The sequence below is a fragment of the Xylocopa sonorina genome, chromosome 4 (genome assembly GCF_050948175.1).
Source record: "Xylocopa sonorina isolate GNS202 chromosome 4, iyXylSono1_principal, whole genome shotgun sequence".
Taxonomy (NCBI): Eukaryota; Metazoa; Arthropoda; class Insecta; order Hymenoptera; family Apidae; genus Xylocopa; species Xylocopa sonorina.
This window is the reverse complement of record NC_135196.1, coordinates 8475442-8497840: the sequence shown is the minus strand read 5'-3', so window position 1 is coordinate 8497840 and position 22399 is coordinate 8475442. Positions and strand designations below refer to the sequence as shown.

At 27.6% G+C, this 22399-nt stretch overlaps 4 protein-coding genes and 1 long non-coding RNA gene across 7 annotated transcripts; all 5 read left to right on the top strand.

Moving 5' to 3' along the window:
- The first annotated feature begins 413 nt into the window (after positions 1-413).
- Positions 414-2178, top strand: LOC143422789 (uncharacterized). 2 transcript variants are annotated; one of them, XM_076893708.1, is made up of 4 exons: positions 414-593; positions 690-900; positions 1612-1692; positions 1771-2178. In XM_076893708.1, exons 1-4 carry the CDS (start codon positions 438-440, stop codon positions 1968-1970), a joined length of 648 nt encoding a protein of 215 aa, XP_076749823.1. In that variant the 5' UTR covers positions 414-437; the 3' UTR covers positions 1971-2178. The 2 variants fall into 2 exon arrangements, with proteins under 2 accessions (XP_076749823.1, XP_076749822.1); XM_076893707.1 differs by having other exon boundaries at positions 415-593; positions 1576-1692; positions 1771-2170.
- An 827-nt stretch (positions 2179-3005) lies between these two features.
- Yme1l (ATP-dependent zinc metalloprotease YME1L) lies at positions 3006-7198 on the top strand. Its single transcript, XM_076893930.1, has 12 exons — positions 3006-3216; positions 3629-3754; positions 3827-4261; positions 4325-4547; positions 4689-4780; positions 4864-5107; positions 5424-5556; positions 5808-6045; positions 6147-6389; positions 6496-6642; positions 6710-6862; positions 6946-7198. Exons 1-12 carry the CDS (start codon positions 3190-3192, stop codon positions 7135-7137), a joined length of 2253 nt encoding a protein of 750 aa, XP_076750045.1. The 5' UTR covers positions 3006-3189; the 3' UTR covers positions 7138-7198.
- Positions 7199-8986: 1788 nt separating this feature from the next.
- Positions 8987-13795, top strand: LOC143423049 (protein phosphatase inhibitor 2). The gene is made up of 4 exons (XM_076894101.1): positions 8987-9322; positions 9729-9899; positions 12952-13031; positions 13370-13795. The coding sequence occupies exons 1-4, from the start codon at positions 9243-9245 to the stop codon at positions 13606-13608; spliced, it is 570 nt and encodes a 189-aa protein (XP_076750216.1). The 5' UTR covers positions 8987-9242; the 3' UTR covers positions 13609-13795.
- On the top strand, positions 10653-11697 carry LOC143423050 (uncharacterized). Its single transcript, XR_013101785.1, has 3 exons — positions 10653-10841; positions 10916-11086; positions 11553-11697. It is a non-coding gene; the product is annotated as an uncharacterized LOC143423050 (long non-coding RNA).
- Positions 13796-15447: 1652 nt separating the features above from the next.
- Fwe (calcium channel flower) lies at positions 15448-19183 on the top strand. Of its 2 annotated transcripts, XM_076893927.1 has the most exons (6): positions 15448-15562; positions 15651-15771; positions 16155-16362; positions 16490-16597; positions 17282-17441; positions 18962-19183. In XM_076893927.1, the coding sequence occupies exons 1-5, from the start codon at positions 15560-15562 to the stop codon at positions 17403-17405; spliced, it is 564 nt and encodes a 187-aa protein (XP_076750042.1). In that variant the 5' UTR covers positions 15448-15559; the 3' UTR covers positions 17406-17441; positions 18962-19183. The 2 variants fall into 2 exon arrangements, with proteins under 2 accessions (XP_076750042.1, XP_076750041.1); XM_076893926.1 differs by lacking the exon at positions 17282-17441.
- The last annotated feature ends 3216 nt before the right edge of the window (positions 19184-22399 follow it).

Genomic DNA, 22399 nt, shown 5'->3' with positions numbered 1-22399 from the left:
CCAGTTTGAGCACTTTTCACAGAGATGGCGCCACGGGTTCTGGAGTAGGGTCGGTGTCATCTGTCTCACTCTTTCTAATACTATCTTTCTCTCTCTTACCTCTAAAGCGGGAAATATAAAATAAATTACTAAATAAAACAAGAAACTAAATTACGAAATAAATTACAATAAAACTATTGGAATATACATCCCGGCAACACAACTTTGTCACATTTAAAACCAAAATGCTGGAACAGCACCGCGTGCTGTTCTGGTGCATTTAAATACGTGTAATCCTGGTGATATCTCTGTGACGTTATGGAACCTAGGAGCGCCACCGTGATACGCTGGTGATTTTTAAAGTGTTATGTGATTTGATGTGCTGTCTGGGTATGTAACAGTTGTTTATATTTTATGGCAATAGAATTCCGTTGTTAAATTAATAACATTTTTTCAGGATGACTGAAAAGTCTGGATGCGGTGAATTGCAACAACTTGTTCAGGAAGAAGAATGTGAGGAACCATCGAGTCAGGGAGGAGAAGCTACACCACCCTCGACACCAGCAAGGTCCCATCATCCAAATAAAAATGATACACATAGTTCACACATATCGGTATGGAAATTTAGAGTTAATTATCTAAATTTCTGATTAAAACATGATTTCATAAAGATAATTAAATACGTGATGTTCGCCTTTGTTATTTTTCAGCAACAAGTGTTATGGGAGAGCAATGTACAGACATCCCCCATTATTAGTAAAGGGAGTTCTGGTCAAGCAACGAGTCAAGGATCCATGGTTTCTGGTCGTGCAGTGAATCTCTCAAATCATGGCAATCAATCGCGTTTAATGTACATGAATGAGAAGGAGAAGCAAAGATCAAATAGACCAGAACTATCAAAAATTAACCGTCAACATAGAGGTGATTTTAATACTACCTTAAAAATACCAGAATAGTCATGAAAACAGTGTAAACTAAGTATTCTAAAAATATTAGTAGCAATAATTAGAAAGTAGATTTTTTAATTTATTTTTTAATTATGCAGGATATTCTATAGGTACGGGTATAAAATTTGACAATTTACATGCTGTGCCAAACTAATAAAAAAGAAATAAATTTTCATATTATTTTTCATCCATTACATATGCACTATATCTGTAAAGTGGGATATCTTCTAGATTTTGAAAGTTTCATACTTTTGAGAGCCCACTTTATCTCATGCTTTTCCTGAACCGATTTGAATCCAATATATCAAAAAGCTGCACACAGTATTTAGTATTAAAATACATTAGCAAATTTTATACAAAAACTTATAGACTGCGTTATATTATTGTTTATTACATATTCATCAGTATGCAATGAGTTATTTGGTTAAAGTTTTGTAAAAAGTTGCATCATTTATATACAATATGAAGATTCAAGTTTCTTTTGACTAGAGCTTAACATAATGAATATTATTTAGGCCTTTCTTGCATAATATTATTTTTCCCACATCACTTTACAATAAATTATGATTTTTCCATGTAATGTTTCTGTTTTAAGTATTTTTATGTTTTCATTGAATTTTTTGGTTGTGTTTTGGTGTCATAAAAAAAGCTATGGCGCCATGCAAACATCATTGCTTTTTGTCAGAGGTACCTGATGTTCGACGTATGGAACAAGCTTTATTACAGCTTTTGGAAGATTTCCATAGTGGTAATTTACGAGCATTCGGTATGTAAAGTGTACTTCTTTTATATATAAAACATATTTTATATTATTTATATTTATATAAACTTTATTTTAATACAGGAAAAGATTGTAGCATGGAGCAAATGACACAAATACGTGAACAACAAGAGCATTTAGCCAAACTTCACTTTGAGTTAGGCCAGAAACAAGGAATTGGTGGAGAACAATCAGGTCTTCGACATTCAAGTGCTAATATGGATCACTTATTGGAACGTCTTCAAGAGCTTAGTGTTAGTATTGAGAAATTACATAGCAAGTAATCATAAAATATTTATGAATTATACAAATATTTTAAAACAAGATATTCAAGCAACGAGAGAGAAATAAAACTGATTAATATAAAACATATAATACATTGAAAATGTAAGTATAATGGACTGTTTTCATATTATGGATATCTTTTATGATAACGTCTTAAGGCAAAAATTACTTTTAACATTTTCAATAATGATATCAGTTTAATCTTTCATTTCTTAAAATTAAAGCTTTTGTTTATTTAAATAATCTTGTTAATATCTTTGTAAATTAATTTTTTTTAATAAACTTATAAAGAAAAATGAATAATATTTAATAAATAGTAATAAATAATCGTATACTGGTTATGTCTTGTACAGTGGGATCTTGATAAATTAAGGTACTTACACATACTTTTAATTTAGTATTAATTTAGGTTATAATGTCATTTAGAAAGAATGAAAAATATATTTTGTAAATATTCATCTTAGAAACATATTTTTCCCCACATTGTTGTGTTGTAATTTATTTCTTATCATGTTTCTTTTAAAAAAAATTTTATATATATGGGACTGATAAATTTAAATCGTATAGTAATATACTACTGTACATACTAGTAATATACTTTTAATACATACATATTTATTGAAAGGACAGAAATAAATTATTTCTATAACAAATGAATTATAAATGTTTAATTTTGTTTAACTATTATTGTATTATACAAGAAAGTTAATATATTGGGCGTTCACGATCAAAAACCGGTTATTTAACGCAATATATTACTACTATAAAAATGATTTAGTAAACTAAGTTACTGAAAATAATTAAACTTAATTTTAAAATAAGTGAAGTACACACAGGATTCGCAAAACAATTGTTTCCAAATGCGAGTATTAATGCAACAATCGGATTGCAGAAAAAAATCTGTTGTGTGAAGAAAAAAATTTCGGGTCAGATATAAAGATATTGCGTCTTACAAAATGTTTTGGACACGTGTTACCTAATTTTAAATCGTATCTCAATTGATTTGAAATATTCGGAAGTTCATACGAGCAGCAGTCATTTCCGTTACCTTGCAGTGTCAAAACTGTTTCGTACAAGGGATATTAGTTCCCATGTAATTTAATATCGCATTAGATATGCAACAAAAAGATACAAACAATTGAGTGTATGTATTTTTGTTTAAAAAAACTGATACTTCCATTTATCCTTGCATCACCTGTTAAATAGGACTGATCTTCAATGTTTTCTTTCCAATCTCATAATCAGGTTCGTATTATTGTTGTTCTGAAAACTATAATTATACGAGAACAGTTAAATTTAGTAGACTTGATAAATATATACAATATTTTACATGTTGTAATGTAACCAGCACGTGTATGCCTCATCCTTTCCTCAAACTTGTCTTTGTAAATTTCTATTTCTTCCATAACCTCATATTTCTTACATTAATTACATGCATATGTTTATAGGATTGTTATTTTTTATTTTTTCGTTTGGCTAGTGAATTTTATTTCCTCTCTGTGTAAATAAAGTGCATTATATGTGCTTATAAAGTACACTTTTATTTAATATCTTGAAAATTATAAAGACAAAATATTTACTCGGCTGTACAGTTCTTTCTTTTTATTTCTAAGAAACAATTAATTTCTAGAAAACGAATATTATTTAACATTTCTAGGTGTTATATCATCTGTCACAGTTAACTTCAGTGGTTAGTCCAAAATCGACATCATTTTCTACTAAAGTTAAGAGACAAAATGAATTTAAAAGAACTACGGATATCTCGTCTAGTAGCTTGTCGGAAGTAAGATATTTTGATGATGCATTATACAAAATTATAAAATGATAATTTATTAAATTTATATTTATATTTTAGGCTACAAAAAGCTACATGCATATGTTAATAAGTAAATTAAACATGTATAATGTAATTACAATGTTTGACATCAAAACAAATAATGTTTTGGTAGTGTTAGATCAACTTTCCATGAAGATTTTTAAGAAAAATTTAGAAATGAATAATAAATGGAAAGTGTCTTATGTATCAGGATTAAATTTTACAGAAAACAAACAAAAATTCCCTTATACACATTTTACGGAAAAAATTATTTTGCCTACTATGTATTTATCTTCGAAACAACATCACAGAATGTTATGTACTTTTTGTATTAAAAATCCATTTAATTACCATGTACAAATCCGTAGTTTTAGAACAAAACGTAATGTAAACGCAGAACTGGAAAAGAAGGAATCTTTTAAAAATAAATTTAATAAATGGGTCGATCACATTAATGAAACAGTAAGATTATATGTTGCTTATTATTTATATTAATAACATTTTATATGTTCTAAAAATAACTTTCTCATTTCGTAGCATGCACGGGTAATTCATGCATTGAACAAAAAAAATTCTGTGGTACTTAAAAATTTATCAAATAGTACTCAATTGCCAGCAGAAGAATATGAAAGAATTAAATCAGCTTTTATAGAAGGATATGAAGTTGGGCTTCAACGTCAAATACAAACAAGTGTTGCATGGCATAAAATACTATTTAGCTTACTAACAGGAACTATATTAATAATATTTTTGTATGGAGGTATGTTAATTTAAAGATGCAATGAAGCTTCTGTATTACTCAATCTGTTATATAAAAAACTGTTATATATAAAAAATCAGTCTGTCGTGTAATGTATAATAATAAGAAAAGATAATCCTGTACATACTTTTAATATTACAGTCTATGCAGTAGGAAGTGGACTACGATTTCCAATGGATGGTATTAGATTTAGACCAGAAGCAACAGACATAACTTTTAATGATGTTAAAGGAGTAAGTACAACATTAAAAAATTGTAATATTGGATTTTCTTATAATCTAAATAAAAGTGTATTCATTTATTTGTACATAATTAGGTTGCAGAAGCTAAACAAGAATTGAATGATATAATTGAATTTTTGAAAAATCCTGAGAAATTTTCTGCACTTGGAGCAAAATTACCTAAAGGTGTATTATTAGTAGGGCCACCAGGAACAGGCAAAACATTATTAGCTCGAGCTGTAGCTGGTGAAGCAGGTGTACCATTTTTTCAGGCAGCTGGTCCAGAATTTGATGAAATTTTAGTAGGGCAAGGTGCACGTAGAATGAGAGACTTATTTAGTAAGTTATGAAGAGAGTATAAAACCGAGATAAATATTAAGAAATCATTTTAAACTACGAATTCAGGGAACATAAAAAAATATCTTTTAGGAATGTTACATATATATTTGTAATTATATTATACGAAATATTTTTACAATTTTTAGGATAACAAAAAATATATGTTCCGCAAGTTTTACTCAATTCTATATAGTATAACGTAAATAATAGAATCAAATACTTTTATTTTGTATCGTATGTTATTACATGTAATTTCTCAAAAAGTATCCTAAAAAGTTTTGTACCAGGCCTTTCACAATCTGTTATTTCATTTCAGAGGCAGCAAAAGAAAAAGCGCCTGCTGTAATATTTATAGATGAAATTGATTCTGTTGGTGCCAAACGAACAAATTCAGCTCTTCATCCATATGCAAACCAAACAATAAATCAATTACTTACAGAAATGGACGGGTAAACTAAAAGTTCTTTTCTTGCAATATACTACAGTGATTCTACGATTTAATATGCCTTGATAGAAGAAATTGTAAAAGAAGAGAGACATAAACATTATATGGAAAGATAATTTTAGTTAGATTCTATAAACTTTTTCTCAATCAAATCTCTTCTTTTACTAAAAGAATAGATATTTGTGACTATATATAACAATTGAATTTATAATAATTATTAAATCATTTTTTTATCTTATTTTTGTATACTTGTAGTTTCCTTCAGAATGAAGGCGTTATAGTATTAGGTGCAACAAATAGGCGTGATGATTTGGACAAAGCATTAATGCGGCCTGGTCGTTTTGATGTTGAGATTGTTATTGATATACCAGATTATTTGAGTCGAAAAGAAATTTTTGACTTATATTTATCAAGAATATTAACAAAAGATGTTGATGCAGATCATTTAGCACAATGTACTGTTGGATTTACTGGAGCAGATATAGAAACTATGGTATTTGTTTACTTCATGTCTTTTCTTGTAACATTTTAATTATCAAATTCTGTAGAATGTTCTGTTTTTGTACGATATTTTATACAATTCAATTATGAAAGGTAAATCAAGCAGCTTTAAAAGCAGCCATAAATGATGCTGAATATGTGACAATGAAACACTTAGAATATGCCAAGGATAAATTAATAATGGGTCCAGAAAGAAAATTAAAAATTAGTGATACACAAACTAACACCATTACAGCATATCATGAAGCAGGACATGCATTAGTTGCACTTTACTCTAAAGATGGGCCAACGCTACATAAAATTACAATTATGAGTCACAAGAATGTTTTAGGTCATGTAAGTAGTATAAGTCAGTAATTAGTTTATGATGTCACTACTACAAAATTATCTAAGTTTAATTCACACGTCTCTTTCTTTAATATAATTTATATACATATTTCAGACTGCATATATGTCACCTAAAGATGAATATCACGTGACAAAATCTAAATTATTGACTCAGATAGATGTCGCAATGGGTGGTCGTGCTGCAGAAGAACTAATTTTTGGACCTGATAAAGTAACTACAGGAGCATACGACGATTTTAAGGTATTCTCATATTATTTTTTATCATATTTGATTTCATTGCATTTTAATTATTAATAATATTTGTTAGAGGGCAACTTCCCTTGCAGAAAAAATGGTAAATGTATATGGCATGTCTGAAAAAGTTGGTTTTGGAGTACGTATGGGAAATGGGACAGAAGAGTATCGACCAGGACCTGCTACAAATGATCTTGTCGATAATGAAGTGAAACGTCTTTTACAAGTAAATTTTGTTGAATGTTGATTTTATATATTATTTCTTAATCCTTTACATAAACAGATATTAATATTCTTCTTTCCTTATAGGAATCATATGAACGTGCAAAACAAATATTGCAAAAGCATATGAAAGAACTTAACAAAGTTGCAGATGCTTTACTTAAATATGAAACACTAAGCTATAAAGATGTGAAAGCTATACTTAGTGGAGAAAAGATTCCGATTGAAACTTTAAAACCTCAACCACGAATTATAGACCCATCTGAACATGTATTATAATTAGGCATGTCAAAATTCAGTTTAAAATGATAACTACAATAAATTATTTGGTGCAGTATCGCATTTTACAATTGCTCTTTAATATTATTTTATCATTTTAATACTTGTATCTTATAATTTTTCACAGGCACAGAATTTTAATCGAAATGTATGATATATTTTTCGACATTGTAATGCATTACTTTCTATTCTTTATTTGCTTATTCCTTTCATTTATGAAATTTTATATGTTACTTATTAATATTCTTTCTTTACCAATCACTAATTTACATAGTTTCAATTGAAAACAAAAATTGAGATAATATGTAAGTATATTAAAAGCTAGTATAAATATGAAAAATACTGTTCATAATTATATATAAAAGAAAAATAGTGTATTATATATGTATATGACCACATACAGAGTGGTAAAAAAGGGGGTTCAACAATTTAAGGGCTTATAGTACCCACTAAGAGGAGTAAGAAATATCCTCCAATCAATCTTTTCAACATATAATTGATTTTTATTGTATACGAATATTTAACATTGTAGAAGTGAGTTTCTTCTGATAGAAAACATCTCATACAATATCTATGATGTGTAAAAGTGAGTTTTGCATTGTAGTGAAAAAAGAACATGTCAAAAATTTGCTATATTACAACAAGGAAGGTTAGTAATAATTTAACAATCTTGAGTTAACTAATTTTGGACTATCATAGTTTTGAATCAATCTTTTTGATTCAAAGAAATTGCTATATATATTATGCTATAAGCCCTTAAAGTTTTGAACCATTTTCTTATTATCCCATACATACATAGCGCACTTCAAAAATTTTTATTACATTTTATAAAGTGTTTAACGGAATAATAGTGTAGTTAAGATAGTGTATAAGTTGTAATTCTGCAAAAGAATTTTACGTGTTTGATTTATGAAAAATATGTCAACGTTACTATTATTATGTTACTTTAATTTGATTATTTTCAATATCATTTGGAAAATACTTATTATGTAAAATATGAAGCAAAATTTTATTGCAAATTCAGCATTAAAAATATATAATGCATTTTTTATTTTCAATTTTTTAACCTGTGATATCTTATAAATGTTTGATTTGAATAAAAAATTGTAATAAAACTATTGAAATATATAACAAATTACAATAGACCTATTGAAACATATAATGAATTACAATAAAACTAATAAAATGTACAATAAACTACAGTGAGATATAAGTTTTATATATTACGAATAGTTATAATATAATATTTCTTCTATCTATCGATGCAATTAAATAGTTTAAGGTATTACATAAAAAATATAACAATTCCCCTGAATATTAGATTCTTGCATATTTTCGGAACAACTTGGGGAAACTTTACAGAAACCGCTCTTTAAAATGCAATTGGAATTTTTGCTATAGCTGGTCAGGAAGGTACGGTTGGGTTAGGTTTTTCCCGCCGGGTTACGTTAGGTTATGCTCTAGAATAATAAAACCTATCGTAACCTGGCCGATGTACTGTCTGGGAATAACCGGAATGTAAAGTTGAACTTCGCTAAGATTTAATATAACATTTTAGTCAAAAGAAAAATGTTACAAAGGTATATCGTAAATCACTTTCTCTCATTCTATTGAAAATGTATAAATCAAAACAGTAACGTGTTGTTGTATAAAATTTGACTGATATACAAACTTACAACTTCATTAACGAGCTATTAGATGATAGGGAATTAAAACTTTTCTTGGAATTATAGATTTCAAAAATCTAAATATACGATTCTTGTGATACATATGTATATATAGCGTTTAAAATGAATATCAAGTTATAACAAAGCAATATATATATATATATATAAGTAATTCGTGCACATGGATATAAGTAAAACACTTTGTGCCATGTAAGGTTTTGCGCAAAATAGCACCAATCAGTTTATGTTATGCGATCTGAACTTGAATTTATTAAGGTGGCAAATATACATGTATATCTATATCGTGATTACCTGTAAACAATTGTCAACCTGATTATTTCTAATTTTGAGCGAGAACAGTTGTGACGAAAATTTGACATAACGGGAGTTCGTCATGTTTTATAATTATAAATTGTAAATTAACACTTTTTTTCCAAAATGGCTGAGAATCTTTCGAAAAGGCCAACCAAAGGAATTTTAAAGTCCTCCAGCAGTTTCGATAATCCGGATATACCTAGGTAAATATTTTTTCATCTGCATATATTTGAGCTAATTTCATATTAAATTCATGATTTGATCGATCCTTGTGCAAATAACTCTAAAATAGAGGTTATTTTAGGGTTAACAATTACGCGATTACGACAGATTATACTTGTATTTTAGGGTTAGGGCTGCTAAAAATCGTTCTTATTCTCTTTATCTCTTATCTTTTCAGTCGTATTTTTTTACATTATTGAGATCTCTCAGACGGGTAACAATTATAAATTGATTTTTGTTTTTTTACATGTTTATCTTTATTTAATATCATTATACAGTGTTTGCAATTACTTGTTAAAACATTTTGCATATAGCAAATTGTGATTATAATTTATATATTTTAATTTATACGCGCGTGTGTAATATTAGTATTAATATTACGTACAGGCCAAGCAAAGAAACAAAATGGGATGAAATGAATATAATTGCGACACTGCATCCGCCAGAAAAAGATTATGGTCACATGAAGATCGACGAACCAAAAACCCCTTACAACTATGAAGGCCTGCAACCTGAGTTTGAGTTCGATACTTTAGATTCTACTGCTGTTGCTGCCAAGTGAGTATTTTAAATTAATTAAATCGTTTTTGTAAAAATAACTGCTGTATAATACAAAAGAAAAACCATATTATTAATAACAAAAAAAAAACATTTAAACATACAAAACTATATTACACGATTATATGTAATTTTATAATATAAGAAATTTATATATGTGTATATAATATTATTCATGCATGCTTGTTGCAAATAACATGTTGTTATTAATATTTAATTTTCTTGTATTTTTAAAAAGTAGTTTTTTTTTTCATTATTAACCTACCTTCGGTAGGAATGACTTGAATCTACATGTCATAGAGATGTCTTATTTCACAAAGAACATGTCATAGATTCTTTTAAACAAATTTGCTAGGAAGAAAATATAGCAATTGTTTAGGTACGGTTTTGCTTTTGCATATGCCTTTATTGAGACTTTTATTGGGAGTGTGCATTTGAATAATATCAGAGTTTCCAAGTTTTTGTCTCTAGTTGCTTTTGCCGTCTTTTGTGAATGCGCTGAAAAAAGCAGCTATATTTGACACATAAAAATCTAAAAGCAATTTCATATGTCACCTATTACTCCATTATATGTCAGAAAATAAGAAGAATGATTAACAAGAAGTGGTTTTTAAGTAAAATCAGATTAAACAGTTTTGTCATTCTTGACTATACATTGATTAAGAAAAATATTTATTTAGGTCTTATTTAAAATATATTTCTTATCCATCTTAAGTTCTCCAATTAGTCTAATTTATTCTATCTATGTTTAGAATTTTGTATCAAGATTGGTTAAAATGGAAGCTATCAAATTTAAATTATGCAACTGTTTTCTACCAAGCAGCAACATCGCCATATAGATTCTAGCATTGGAGTTAAATATTAACAATAGAATGAATGCATGCAAATGTATGTAGAAATTTGATGTTGATTTATTCTTTTTATTGGAATAAATCTTCATTGGTAAGTTTCTATGGATTTTAAATATACATTTGCCATTTTTACTTCTCAGAGTTATATTCCTTTATTGTTTTCAGTAATTCTACACAAAAATGTGGTACTTGTGTGGAAAACTGCTTGAGTTCCTCAGAAAAATATGTTACTTATATTTCTATTCCAAAAATTCAAGTAAAAAGGGACAATTTTTAATACTATGATCAGGTTTAATTGAACATATACACCAAGAAACATACAGAGTGTTACAGAAGGTATGTAACATCCTGGAGTCGAGAATTATATGACATACAATTATAATTTTTTAAATGTTACCAATTGTCAAAATTGAATGCACATACAGTGAAATACCTTTTGTGTAACCTACATTTTATGTAAAATTGAATTAACATATAAACCAGACTTGTAAATATCCTAAAATGTAATTATAGCATTTTATAGTGTATTATAGTGTATTATAAAATGATAATAAATTGGCACATAATCCAACAAAAGAATTAGAATTATACAAAGCAAATGTTATTATATACTATTTTTACAGACAGACATTTTCGATTGAGCATCCAATTTTTACAATGAAAAATTTTTTCCAATACACTATATAAAAATATTTTAATCTGTCTGATATGCATTGTGATTTCTTTTTTTCTTCTTTGTTTTCTATTTTAAGGTCTTACACTCATCTTCCAAAAGATTCTTTCATTTCTTTACTTTTCCTAGAAAAATATTCCTACTATGTGTTATTTTAAATGAAGTTGGCATGCATTACAAGAAAAGAAAATGGAAAAATAGTTAAACAGCTTTACCTAGAATTTGAAGCATATTGTTAGTATTTTGAAATACCAAATAAACAATCTTATATGCATTTATATATTTAGGGAAATAATCAAATGTATTTCTACTTATCATTGTTTCTTTTTATTTGTTGATTATTATTTTTTTGTCCACTAAAATATGTTTAAATAAATGAGTTTACTTAATTTGTTCAATCATTTAATAAAATTTGTACATATTAAATACTTAATGTACTTCAAAATAAAATTAAAAGGAGAAAGCGTTCTGCCTAGTATAATAATTATGCTTTGCTATTTAAAAATAATAATAAATATGTATGAAAGCAATGCAATACATTCCTCATGAAGTATTTAAAAATTTTTGCTCTTATATGAATGCATGTAACATTTATTAATTTTGTGCTTAGTGATATATCTTCATTAGTGACTTAAAAAAGAAAGTAATTAAAAGGAAGAGAAAAGTAAGTAGTAGTAAAAGCTTCCTACATAAAATCTATTATGAAATAAAAGTAAAAAAGACATATGGGAAGATGGATTAGAAATTTATGGTTTTTAATTTCACCAAATTTGTATTACTTTTTATTTATATGTTTGGTCTATAAAATACATGTTTACATTATAACAAAAATACTTAATTACTTCCGGTTGTATTATTAAATAATGCTTAAAAATATTCTATACATTTCTTTAGTAAAAGATTTTACATATAAAAATTTTGTAAATAAATAATTTAAAGAAAGTATAACTACATGTCATAAGCCTATAAATTGTGTAAGTTTATTTTTAATTGCATCCTCCATTCAGGATGTTACATACCAGAACAATATAACGTGAAAATAGAAGCGTTTAGTGCAAAAATTATTTTTGAATATCCATATACAATTATCATTTGAATGTGGTAAACAATTAAAATTATATACTATATGGTAAATAAGAGAAATATGAATGATTCATGTAGTTGTTTACTGTATTAATAAATATATGTTTTTTTGTTTGTATATACTTTTAAATCTTATTTGAAAAAGTTATTGATATTAATGGTACTTATCTTTTGTTACAAATAATCTATTGTTTTAATAAAAATAATTTTTACTTTTTAAATATCTTTCATTAATAGAAAACTATCACAATAGTGAATAACTTTTTGATTAAATAGATAATTTCTGTATTTTTCAAATTATACTTTTTCTATTTGTATGAGTATTTAATTCCTTTAATAATCACAAGTTGTAATACTTAATTATTCTAATGTTAATATGAGTATTTTATTTTTATTTAAATTTTCATACTTTGAATTGGAAGAAATTTATTCTCAACTTCCACAGGTTAGCTAAAGGTGGTACGCCGAAAATATTTGAAGAATCAAGCGAAGATGAAGAAGAAAAAGAAACACTTGAAGAAAGAGGTAAGACGTTTATAAATAGTAAATTCTTTTACCCTTTTTTTCTCCCTCTTAAACGTTTTGTGCTTCAAAACGTATTAGAACTATATTAACATAAAAATATATGCATACATATGTGTAGAATCTACGATTTATCTGAAAACATGTATTACATAGTATGAAAGTGACTGTGGAAAATATTTAAGATAAAAATTTTTGATTTTAAACACATTACCAAAGACAAACTGTATAAAAAAGAAATAATTGACATCTCTTGGAAAAAAAAAACAGAGAAACACTTATTAGTATACATTGTTAAATAACAAAAAGAAATATCTAATTATTTACAAAATTATTATTAGAAAAACGGAAAGCATTTGAAGCAAAGAGAAAACAACATTATCAAGAGTGGCAAATGGTTCAAATGGCTCGAAAGCAATTACTCGAACAAGATGAAGAAGACGAGGATGAGGATCATGAAGAAAATGATGAGAATGAAGAAGGCATAGAGAAAGATGACATCAGTTCTGTTCCTTCAGAAGAACAAGTTGAGTTTGAATTCAAGTGTATGTCATCTTGCAATGCATCAAAGGAAAAGTGATATCGAAAAGGACGTTTACAAGCAATATTATTAATTTCTCGATTAAAATTAAAAATTGAGTTGACTGACACTTTAGTTAATGTATTAAATTTATTTACTATTACACGGTAAATAACAGATGCGTTAATTGCTAATTAACCAAATAACAATGTCCATTTTAAATCAATTAAACGATTAAGTCAATAAACTTTTGTAATTGTTCAAATTTACCATTTTCCAACAATTAACTTATATATTGACTGGTGTAATTAATTACACAACGAATTTACAGTGATTGTATAATTAACTAACTGCGTAATTAATTGCAAACATATAAATAAATAATTAATAATTAAACAAGTATTTGATGCAATTATTTACTTTCAGCGTTTTAATTATGTAATGTTGGATTATTGAATTCAAATTAGTACTTTATCTTTACCATTTCTGTACAAAATAATAGACATAAAATTATAATTTCCAAAATCGTACTCGTGTGAGTTTTCTTGGTGCTCTTGAAAAGGTACACATGCATATGACTCACTTAATTATTAATTATTTAAATAATAGTTAAACATTACAACGCTAAGTTACTGATTTCCAAATTCAGCCCTTCATTAGATATTTTATCTAATTTATCATCTTAATTATAGAATTTTAGAGTACTGCTGATTAAATAAAGAAGCTCTTTAATTCTCATTGAATAGGAAGAGCGAGATAAATTACATTTCCCGCTTTAGAGGTAAGAGAGAGAGAAAGATATATAATAAAACTATAGGATAGAGTGAGACAGATGATACCGAACGTATTCTAGAACCCCTGGCCCCATCTCTGTGAAAAGTGCTCAAACTGGTCGCTCAGCATTATCGACAGCGAAGTGAACTACTTAAGAACTACTAGCGCCATCTCTTGGAGGAGTGCTGTAACTGCTCGTGAATTAGTTCCACTACTTTCCGCAGAGATGGCGCTAGTAGTTCTTCAGTAGTTTACTTCGCTGTCGATAATGCTAGGCGACCAGTTTGAGCACTTTTCACAGAGATGGCGCCAGGGGTCTCACTCTTTCCTACAGCTTTATCATATATGTCTCCTCTCTCTCTCTCTCTCTCTCTCTCTCTCTCTCTCTCTCTCTTACCTCTAAAGGGGAATGTATTCAATAAATTATAATAAAACTACTAAAATATACAATAGTTTACATTTTTACTTGCAACCAACAATCGCTGTATCGAGTTAGATTATAAAAAATAATAAAAACAAGTATAATCTTATATCTTTTTTTCTTGATAATCTATTTTAGAATCAAAATGAATAAACTGTTTGGTTTAGTTATTTTTAATATTCGTTTATAATGTGAAAACGGCACTGGCAAGCGATATTATAGTTCTATTATATCTATTATATATCTATCTATTATTATTATCTATTATTATCTATTATATATCTGTTATATTATCTATCTATTATAGTATTATAGTTATACAGTTCAATATGTGTAATCCTGGTGATACCCCTGTCGCGTTACGCAACGTGGAGGCACCACTGTGATACGCTGGTGCTTTTTGAAGTGTTTTGTGATTTGCCGTATTGCCTGGGTATTGAATGCGATACTGATTTCAAATAATGTCCATGTTGTCTACCGTAGGAAAGAAGTTTCCTTTCTAACTACATACCGATACATAGTGTTATGTTATATGTATCGAAATAAGAGATTAGAATTGAATTTAATTTGGTTTTCATTTAAGATTATATATCGTATTTTAGTTTGCTACATAATATGTATAATATATGTATGTAATCTATTGTAACCTTCTTAGCTAGATTGATAGTAGATACAGCGCTTAAAAGAAGCGCCTCTGTTAACGAAATTAAGAAACTCGCAGGTCGATTTTTCGTACATCAACAGATCTTCGTAGTGCTGTCAGTCTCGTTTGGTCCTGTCAGCAGGTGAAGAAGAGGAGTGTAGAAAGATTGAAAAATGGTAAATGTATTTTTATATTAATCAAAACTGCAACTCTAGTGGAACGTTTGTTATGCATTTTAATAACGGTATCTTCTTAATATTGTAGTCGATCGCAGAGAAAATATCATCGATTATGCAAAGGCCAGGACAGGACCCTGTTGCCAAGGACGATGTACCTCGGTGGATGAAGTATGCTGGCCGAGGACTCGGCACCGTGGGTAGCCTGAGTACGTTTTCGAAAATTATACATACTGCGACATGCACATTACTATACAATTGATTTACAGTAATTATTTTTTTTATAGCAATCTTTTTACATTTTTCATAATTTATCTAATAAAAAATCCGTGCAATAATTCATTTTTTGCATTCACGTATATAACATTAAGGTACATTTATAATTTGTCGTTATTTTTTATCATTAACTAATTATATAGCTCCTAATCATGTTCAATCATTTTTTGTTGTTGTTATATACTCTTATGTTGGTTTTCTTTACATTGTTTACACATGATATATGCTAAAAGGTGAATAATATTTAGATTTCATAAATCACATTAAATTCTGTGTGCAATCGTAGTTTTTAATAAGTGTTATTAACATTTTACAGTCGCAATTTTTTTTGGAGTCTTGAATTGTACCACAATATTGTTGGGTTCGGTGAGCTGTCTGATTAGCGGTATGTGGCAAATGGTGGCTGGTTTTATAGTTGTAATGATAGAAGCGCCGTGTTGCTGTCTATTTATTGACTTTGTACAAAACTTAAGTGATTGGGTGGAAAAGAGACCGTATTGGAATAGAGCGGCTGCATATTGTTTGTAAGTGTATCATTTTTTTCTTAAAAAATATTATAAATTTTAATGCTATATTGGTTTTTCGTTTCATTTATTAAGTTGTAAAATTAATATTTAGATGTTGTGCTTTTTTCTCTCTTATTTTTCCTAGAATAGCAGTACCTCCTGTCTTCCTTTGTCTGGGAGTAAATAGCATATTAGGCAGTGGTCTGATATTTGCAACAGGTGTAATATATGGACTAATGTCGCTCGGACGAAAGTAAGTTACAATTCCATTTCATTTTTTACTATGCTTTTATGTATATATAAGATAAATTTTTAATATTAAAATTATAAACATGTCATTAAAAACATAATTTCATACATATATATATATTACAAAGTATACAGTACAAAGGAAAATAGGAAAATTATTTGTAGGGCATGAAAATTTGAAATATAATAGGAAGTAGACATGTAATATGTGTGCAATAAATGAGTAATATAACTTACATAAATACATGTATTGGTTTGATTTAGTTTCAAGCGCGCACAATGATTTTTTATACAATTCTTTCATTATATCAATTAAAAAACTAAAGTGTGGTGTGTTGTTGTAACAATATGTGCATATGTTATTTGCTTATGGGTAAAACCAGAATAACTTAATTACACGTCCGATATTTGTTTGTATTCATGTTCAAATTTATTACTATGGTTTTTGGGTTCTTTCTGTTATACATATATATTAACCAACATCATCATAAATCTCATTTTGCCATATTTGCAAAGTCTTATAGAACATATATCATTCATGCAAAGCAGATACAAATTATATCATTTTACGTCAATTTTTTAAGTCATATATACTAAATGTCATGAGTGTTGACAATATGATAATGAACTATAATATATTTGTTGAGTGTAATTCTTAATTTTGTTACTAATATACTAATCATAACAGAGGAACTAGGCCCGACCCAGCTGGAATGACGTCGGGTGTGAGTTCCCCACAGGGTACAGTACCTCCTACTACAGATCACCATACAACTCTCGTGGAGGATCCTGATATCTGGAGGCCTACTTAAACCATCAAACATTCATTGCACCACTTCACTAACCAGGCAATAATATATGAATTTTACTGTCAATCTTACATTTACAGTTTTTTTTTTTTTTAGATATAGACATTTTTTAGCTTTGTGGTTACATTTCAGTGTCAGTGTTATAATCAATATATTTGACAATACTGATTTAGTTTATTTACCAGTATATTTATATCAGCATCTTTGCACAATGGCTTCTTTCATATCTTACAAATCATCTAGTTGAACAATATAGAGAGCGTATATAGCATTTGGCCTATATGTACATACATAAGAGTGCAAATATAGACACAATCAACATGACATTGTTTCACTCACTGCTCAAGTTTTCAATTCAATAGTGTGGAATCACATTATAGTATTCATGACATTCATTCTTCATAATCTCAGTGTGTTTCCTTTCATACCAAACAATTTTTAAGGATGTTTATTCAATATCTGCAATACTTCACGAGATATTGTACCGTTTTTAATTAAAACGGACGTTCTAGATATTATTATTATTATTATAATTGAATATCTAGTCATAAACCAATTATGCTGTAACGTAAAGCTTAAATGTGTGTATGCTTAAGCTTAAGAACCTGCTATTATTAATAATTTTAAATAATTGTCTACTTATATATAGACATTCTTTTAATTATTTAAATTAACATACTGCTTTGGCCTTTTTGCATTGAAATCATGTTTGCTTCATTCCTATATTTGTTAAACATAGTATTAATAACTTGCATGTCATTGTACTTCTTTTATGTACTCAATATACTTGTCTATATACTTTACTATAAATGTCTAAATATGTACTCAGGACTTGTAGTATTTTATTTCGGTATGCTCGTGAGAGGACCTTAAGGGATCAGGTCATTTGCCTAATCTTAGGCAAATAATATTCATGGTAGCACAACGCCTATCCATTAATAGAAGATGCTTGTTTATAATCTAGGCAAAGGGTTTTTCATTGTCCGATCTAACAAGATATATTCCTTGAATTTCTTTCGACAAACGTTATCATGTGCACAAAAAAATATAACATTCAATTTCGAATACGTAACTTGATCTTTCAATCTCTGTCACATGTACATACTGTAATACCTACGAAAAAGATATTTTTACAATGTTACCACATAATGTTCTCATCCATGCCACACGACTTTTGCAAGAACATTTTTTTGTATAAGTACAATCTCTTGTGAGATGTGCTACTTCTCACACTTAAATGTAACACCTTGTAATGTATACATATATAAAAATAGCATGTCAGAATTAATTGAAGTGTATGAAAGTATTATATAGTATATCTGCTGTTTAAATATTTATTTGCACAGTTATACAATTTATGTAATAATACTAAATTGGTATTAGTATAAAACATATATTTTACAATACTTTTGTTTATCTTTTAAATCATTTTTTTAATACTTTTGTAGACGGACATTGCGTAATTTGAATCATTATATTTTGTATATATGTATAATAATCGTTGAATAAGTACTGTACTTTTGTAAAATATTAAATTTGAATAATTTATGTATTTTTAGGGCACCTCTTCCTGAAATGAGATCAGCAGCAACGAATATCGAGGTTCCTTCAGCTAGTATGCAAACCATACTTGTTGAAAATGCTCAACCAATGGGTTTCTCCAATAGACCAGATAGTAATGTTTAATTACATTAAAACAAATTTAATTGGTAAAAGAATTCATTCGTTGTCTGAGTGGTGAAGAGTGTTAATTGGATAAAGTAAATAATCAACCCCATGAACATATCTATGTTGCCGTTTGAAACACTTAGTTCTACTATTACTCTAATCATTTTATTAAATTTACTTGACAATTTTATTTGCTTATACTGAAATATATAATGGTTTAATAAGTATTGGTATACATTACACTTATGTAAATTTATTTTTAATATTTACATACTAATTGATTAAGACCAAATATATTAAATATTCCGTCAGATTCATAGTAATTTTATATGACTATCAAAATTTGATTTTGAAAAAATGAAACCAATACTTTTTGCAGCCATTAATTATTTCTTCTCTCTGTAAAATATAACTTTATAATTGAGTTTCAGTTATATAAACTTTGGCGTAAATAGTGTACTATTAGTATCAATGTAAATTACATTGTTCATTTACGTGTTATTATTGTCATTATACGTGTGAATGAAATCGTTGCATAATTTCAATTTGTCACTTGAAATAATGCCAAAGTTAAAAAACTGCTTTAGAAATTATGTTTGGAAATCATTCATGGGCTTGGTTTTTTAATGGTTTTACTTGTTTATTGTGTCATAACGCGTCAATAACGAAATTCATGAAAACAAATAATTCTATATCAGGTGGTATTATTATATGTATAATTATCTGTTGATATTTTCCATTTGACACTGTTGAGTAATAATGTTTCATACTAAATAACATTTCTAAAATCAAAATATCCCAAGACTTTGACGTTGAATAGATCATTGATAAGTTATAGAAGATAGACAAATCAGAACATGATAGCTTTATCTTTATGTTATTATCTATTTCCATATATTTATGAGGTGAGTCATATAATTGGAACAATACTCAGCTTTTCTGTTGTCAGAACAAAAACATTTAATTTAGACAAAAATCGATGTGCAAATGTATACAGTAGTGTTACATTTTCATTTCAAACTGCTTCATGCATTTTGTTTTTAGTATAAAATTGTTTCAATTTATTTCAATTTCTTATGCATTTCTTTCAAAAGTATAGTACGTTTATTTTGATTATCTCCTAAAATGAAATTAGAAAGATATGAAACAAGAGGGAAAAGCTATGAAAAGAAACTTTTTTGAATTATTTATTTTCATCTTAGGAAAATTGGTGTTACTAGTTCTTAAAATTTTATAATATCTTCTAAAATGATTTAATGAGAATTTGTAAATTAATGAATACTTGCGATAATACTGAGGATAATTGTCCCTTAGGAAAGATGAAAATTTGTTCATTCTTGGTCTCTCAATGTGTTTTTCCCCCTGTATTTTCAATTGATAATTTTTAAAATAGTTACTGTTAATAAATAGAACATCAAAATTGATTTATATAGAAAGTTAAATATACCGTTTAATTTGAAAGGGAAGAAAGCATTATCACACTGTTTTGGTGGATTATCACGCGCATACGAAAATGAGGCTATAGAAAGATAGACTATTAGATTATTTAAGTTTTTCTTATTTCGAATGAGGAAGAGGTATGTATAGTCCTACACAATTGCATAAACTATTCTGTATATTCTCTCTGCCAAATTATTAATACATATAGATGTATGCATACGTATATCCGATATATTTACTATTTGCTTCCATACAATATTGAATTTTAAACTTCCAACTGCAATTTTTTTATATTCTTTTAGCTCCAAACTTTCAGGACTGAATGATGTTTTAAAATTTGTAACTGCACTTAATGATAATTCAATGTGATATGGTGGAGGGAATAACTGATTAGTCATAATGGTATATTTTATTATGTATAAACTAGGTTTTTTTTTTAGAATTATGAAATTGTGTATACAAAGTATATACATATAATTATGAATGCACGTGCGCGCGCGCATGTACATAAACACAAAATCCTAATTTATCCGATACTAAATACTTGCGTATACCGGAATTTGTTTCATTCAAAATTGTTTTGAAGTTAGCACTGAATATATTATTGATTGTTCATTTTCATTGATCTCTCATTTTTTCATCATAAATTGATATTATGTATTTTTAATCGAATAAGCATTTATTTCTTCATCGAAAGTATCAAATTACTTGACCATCATTTTTCCCCACATTCCTATTTTTTAAAGTAATACATTTATATATGTAAGACCCTAGAATTATATAATAACGAACTGATTTTTTCTTTTTAATCTTCGATAATTTTTCTATTATGTTTGCCAAATGAAATCAATTTAAATGTTACTTCTATAGGCGCGCAGGTCATTATCTCGTGATGTCTGTATTACAAGTTACTATTTATTGTGATTTTTCGTATTGTATTTTATTGTGATTATGTATAATTAAGCAAACCATAAGCAATTTATGTTGGTGTACAACAAACATGTAGTGTAGTGTATGTAATACATTAATTAGCATGCATTTGAAAAAAAGAATAGGGGCATGTATAAATTAAATTGCATGAAGTTTCTGTATACAGTTATGTATTGAATATTTTCTAGCTCTATATCATTACTATTTATGAATATTTAAAAAATCATAAAGTGTTTCTTTTATGTTTTCAATTGTGTAATCATAACAAAGTCTGCTTGTACTTATTTTGATGACAGTGTCAGTGTTAAATATTCTGATGTAATATCTGATAATAAAATGAAAAATATTAAGAGTGTGTATAATATCGATAAAATATTGAGTTTGAAGTAAATATCAAGCAATCTTATGATCAGATTTCATTTAAACTACAAAAATGGTGAGAGACGTTTAGTACCTTGCTCAAAAAGTACAGTTGTTGAATAAATTTATTTTGGAGAAAGCAAAATAAAAACATGCTAAAGTGAATTTTGGAAAAAGTAATGTATGTAAAATATATAAGTTACACTTTACTGCTCCTACAAGTAGAAATATCGAGAAATATATCCATTACAGTCTTCTGTGTAAACAAAATGTGTTCACAAATACATGCCTCAAGCGTTTTTGACCAATTGTTAGTGGAAAAACTTGTGAAATTGTAGTATGAATATATTCATAATTTGCTATAGATTAGTGAATTATCAATAAATTTTGAGAAAATATACACTGAAATATATTCATAATTTGCTACAGATTAGTGAATTATGGATAAATTTTGCGAAAATACACACTGATCTTCGAATTGTATTAAAAAAATATATATATATACATATGTAGATAATCAGCTTCCATTAAATATAAATCCTAGCCAAAGTGTGCACTAAACAATGCTTAATGCAATGTAATTAATTGTAATTTCGAAG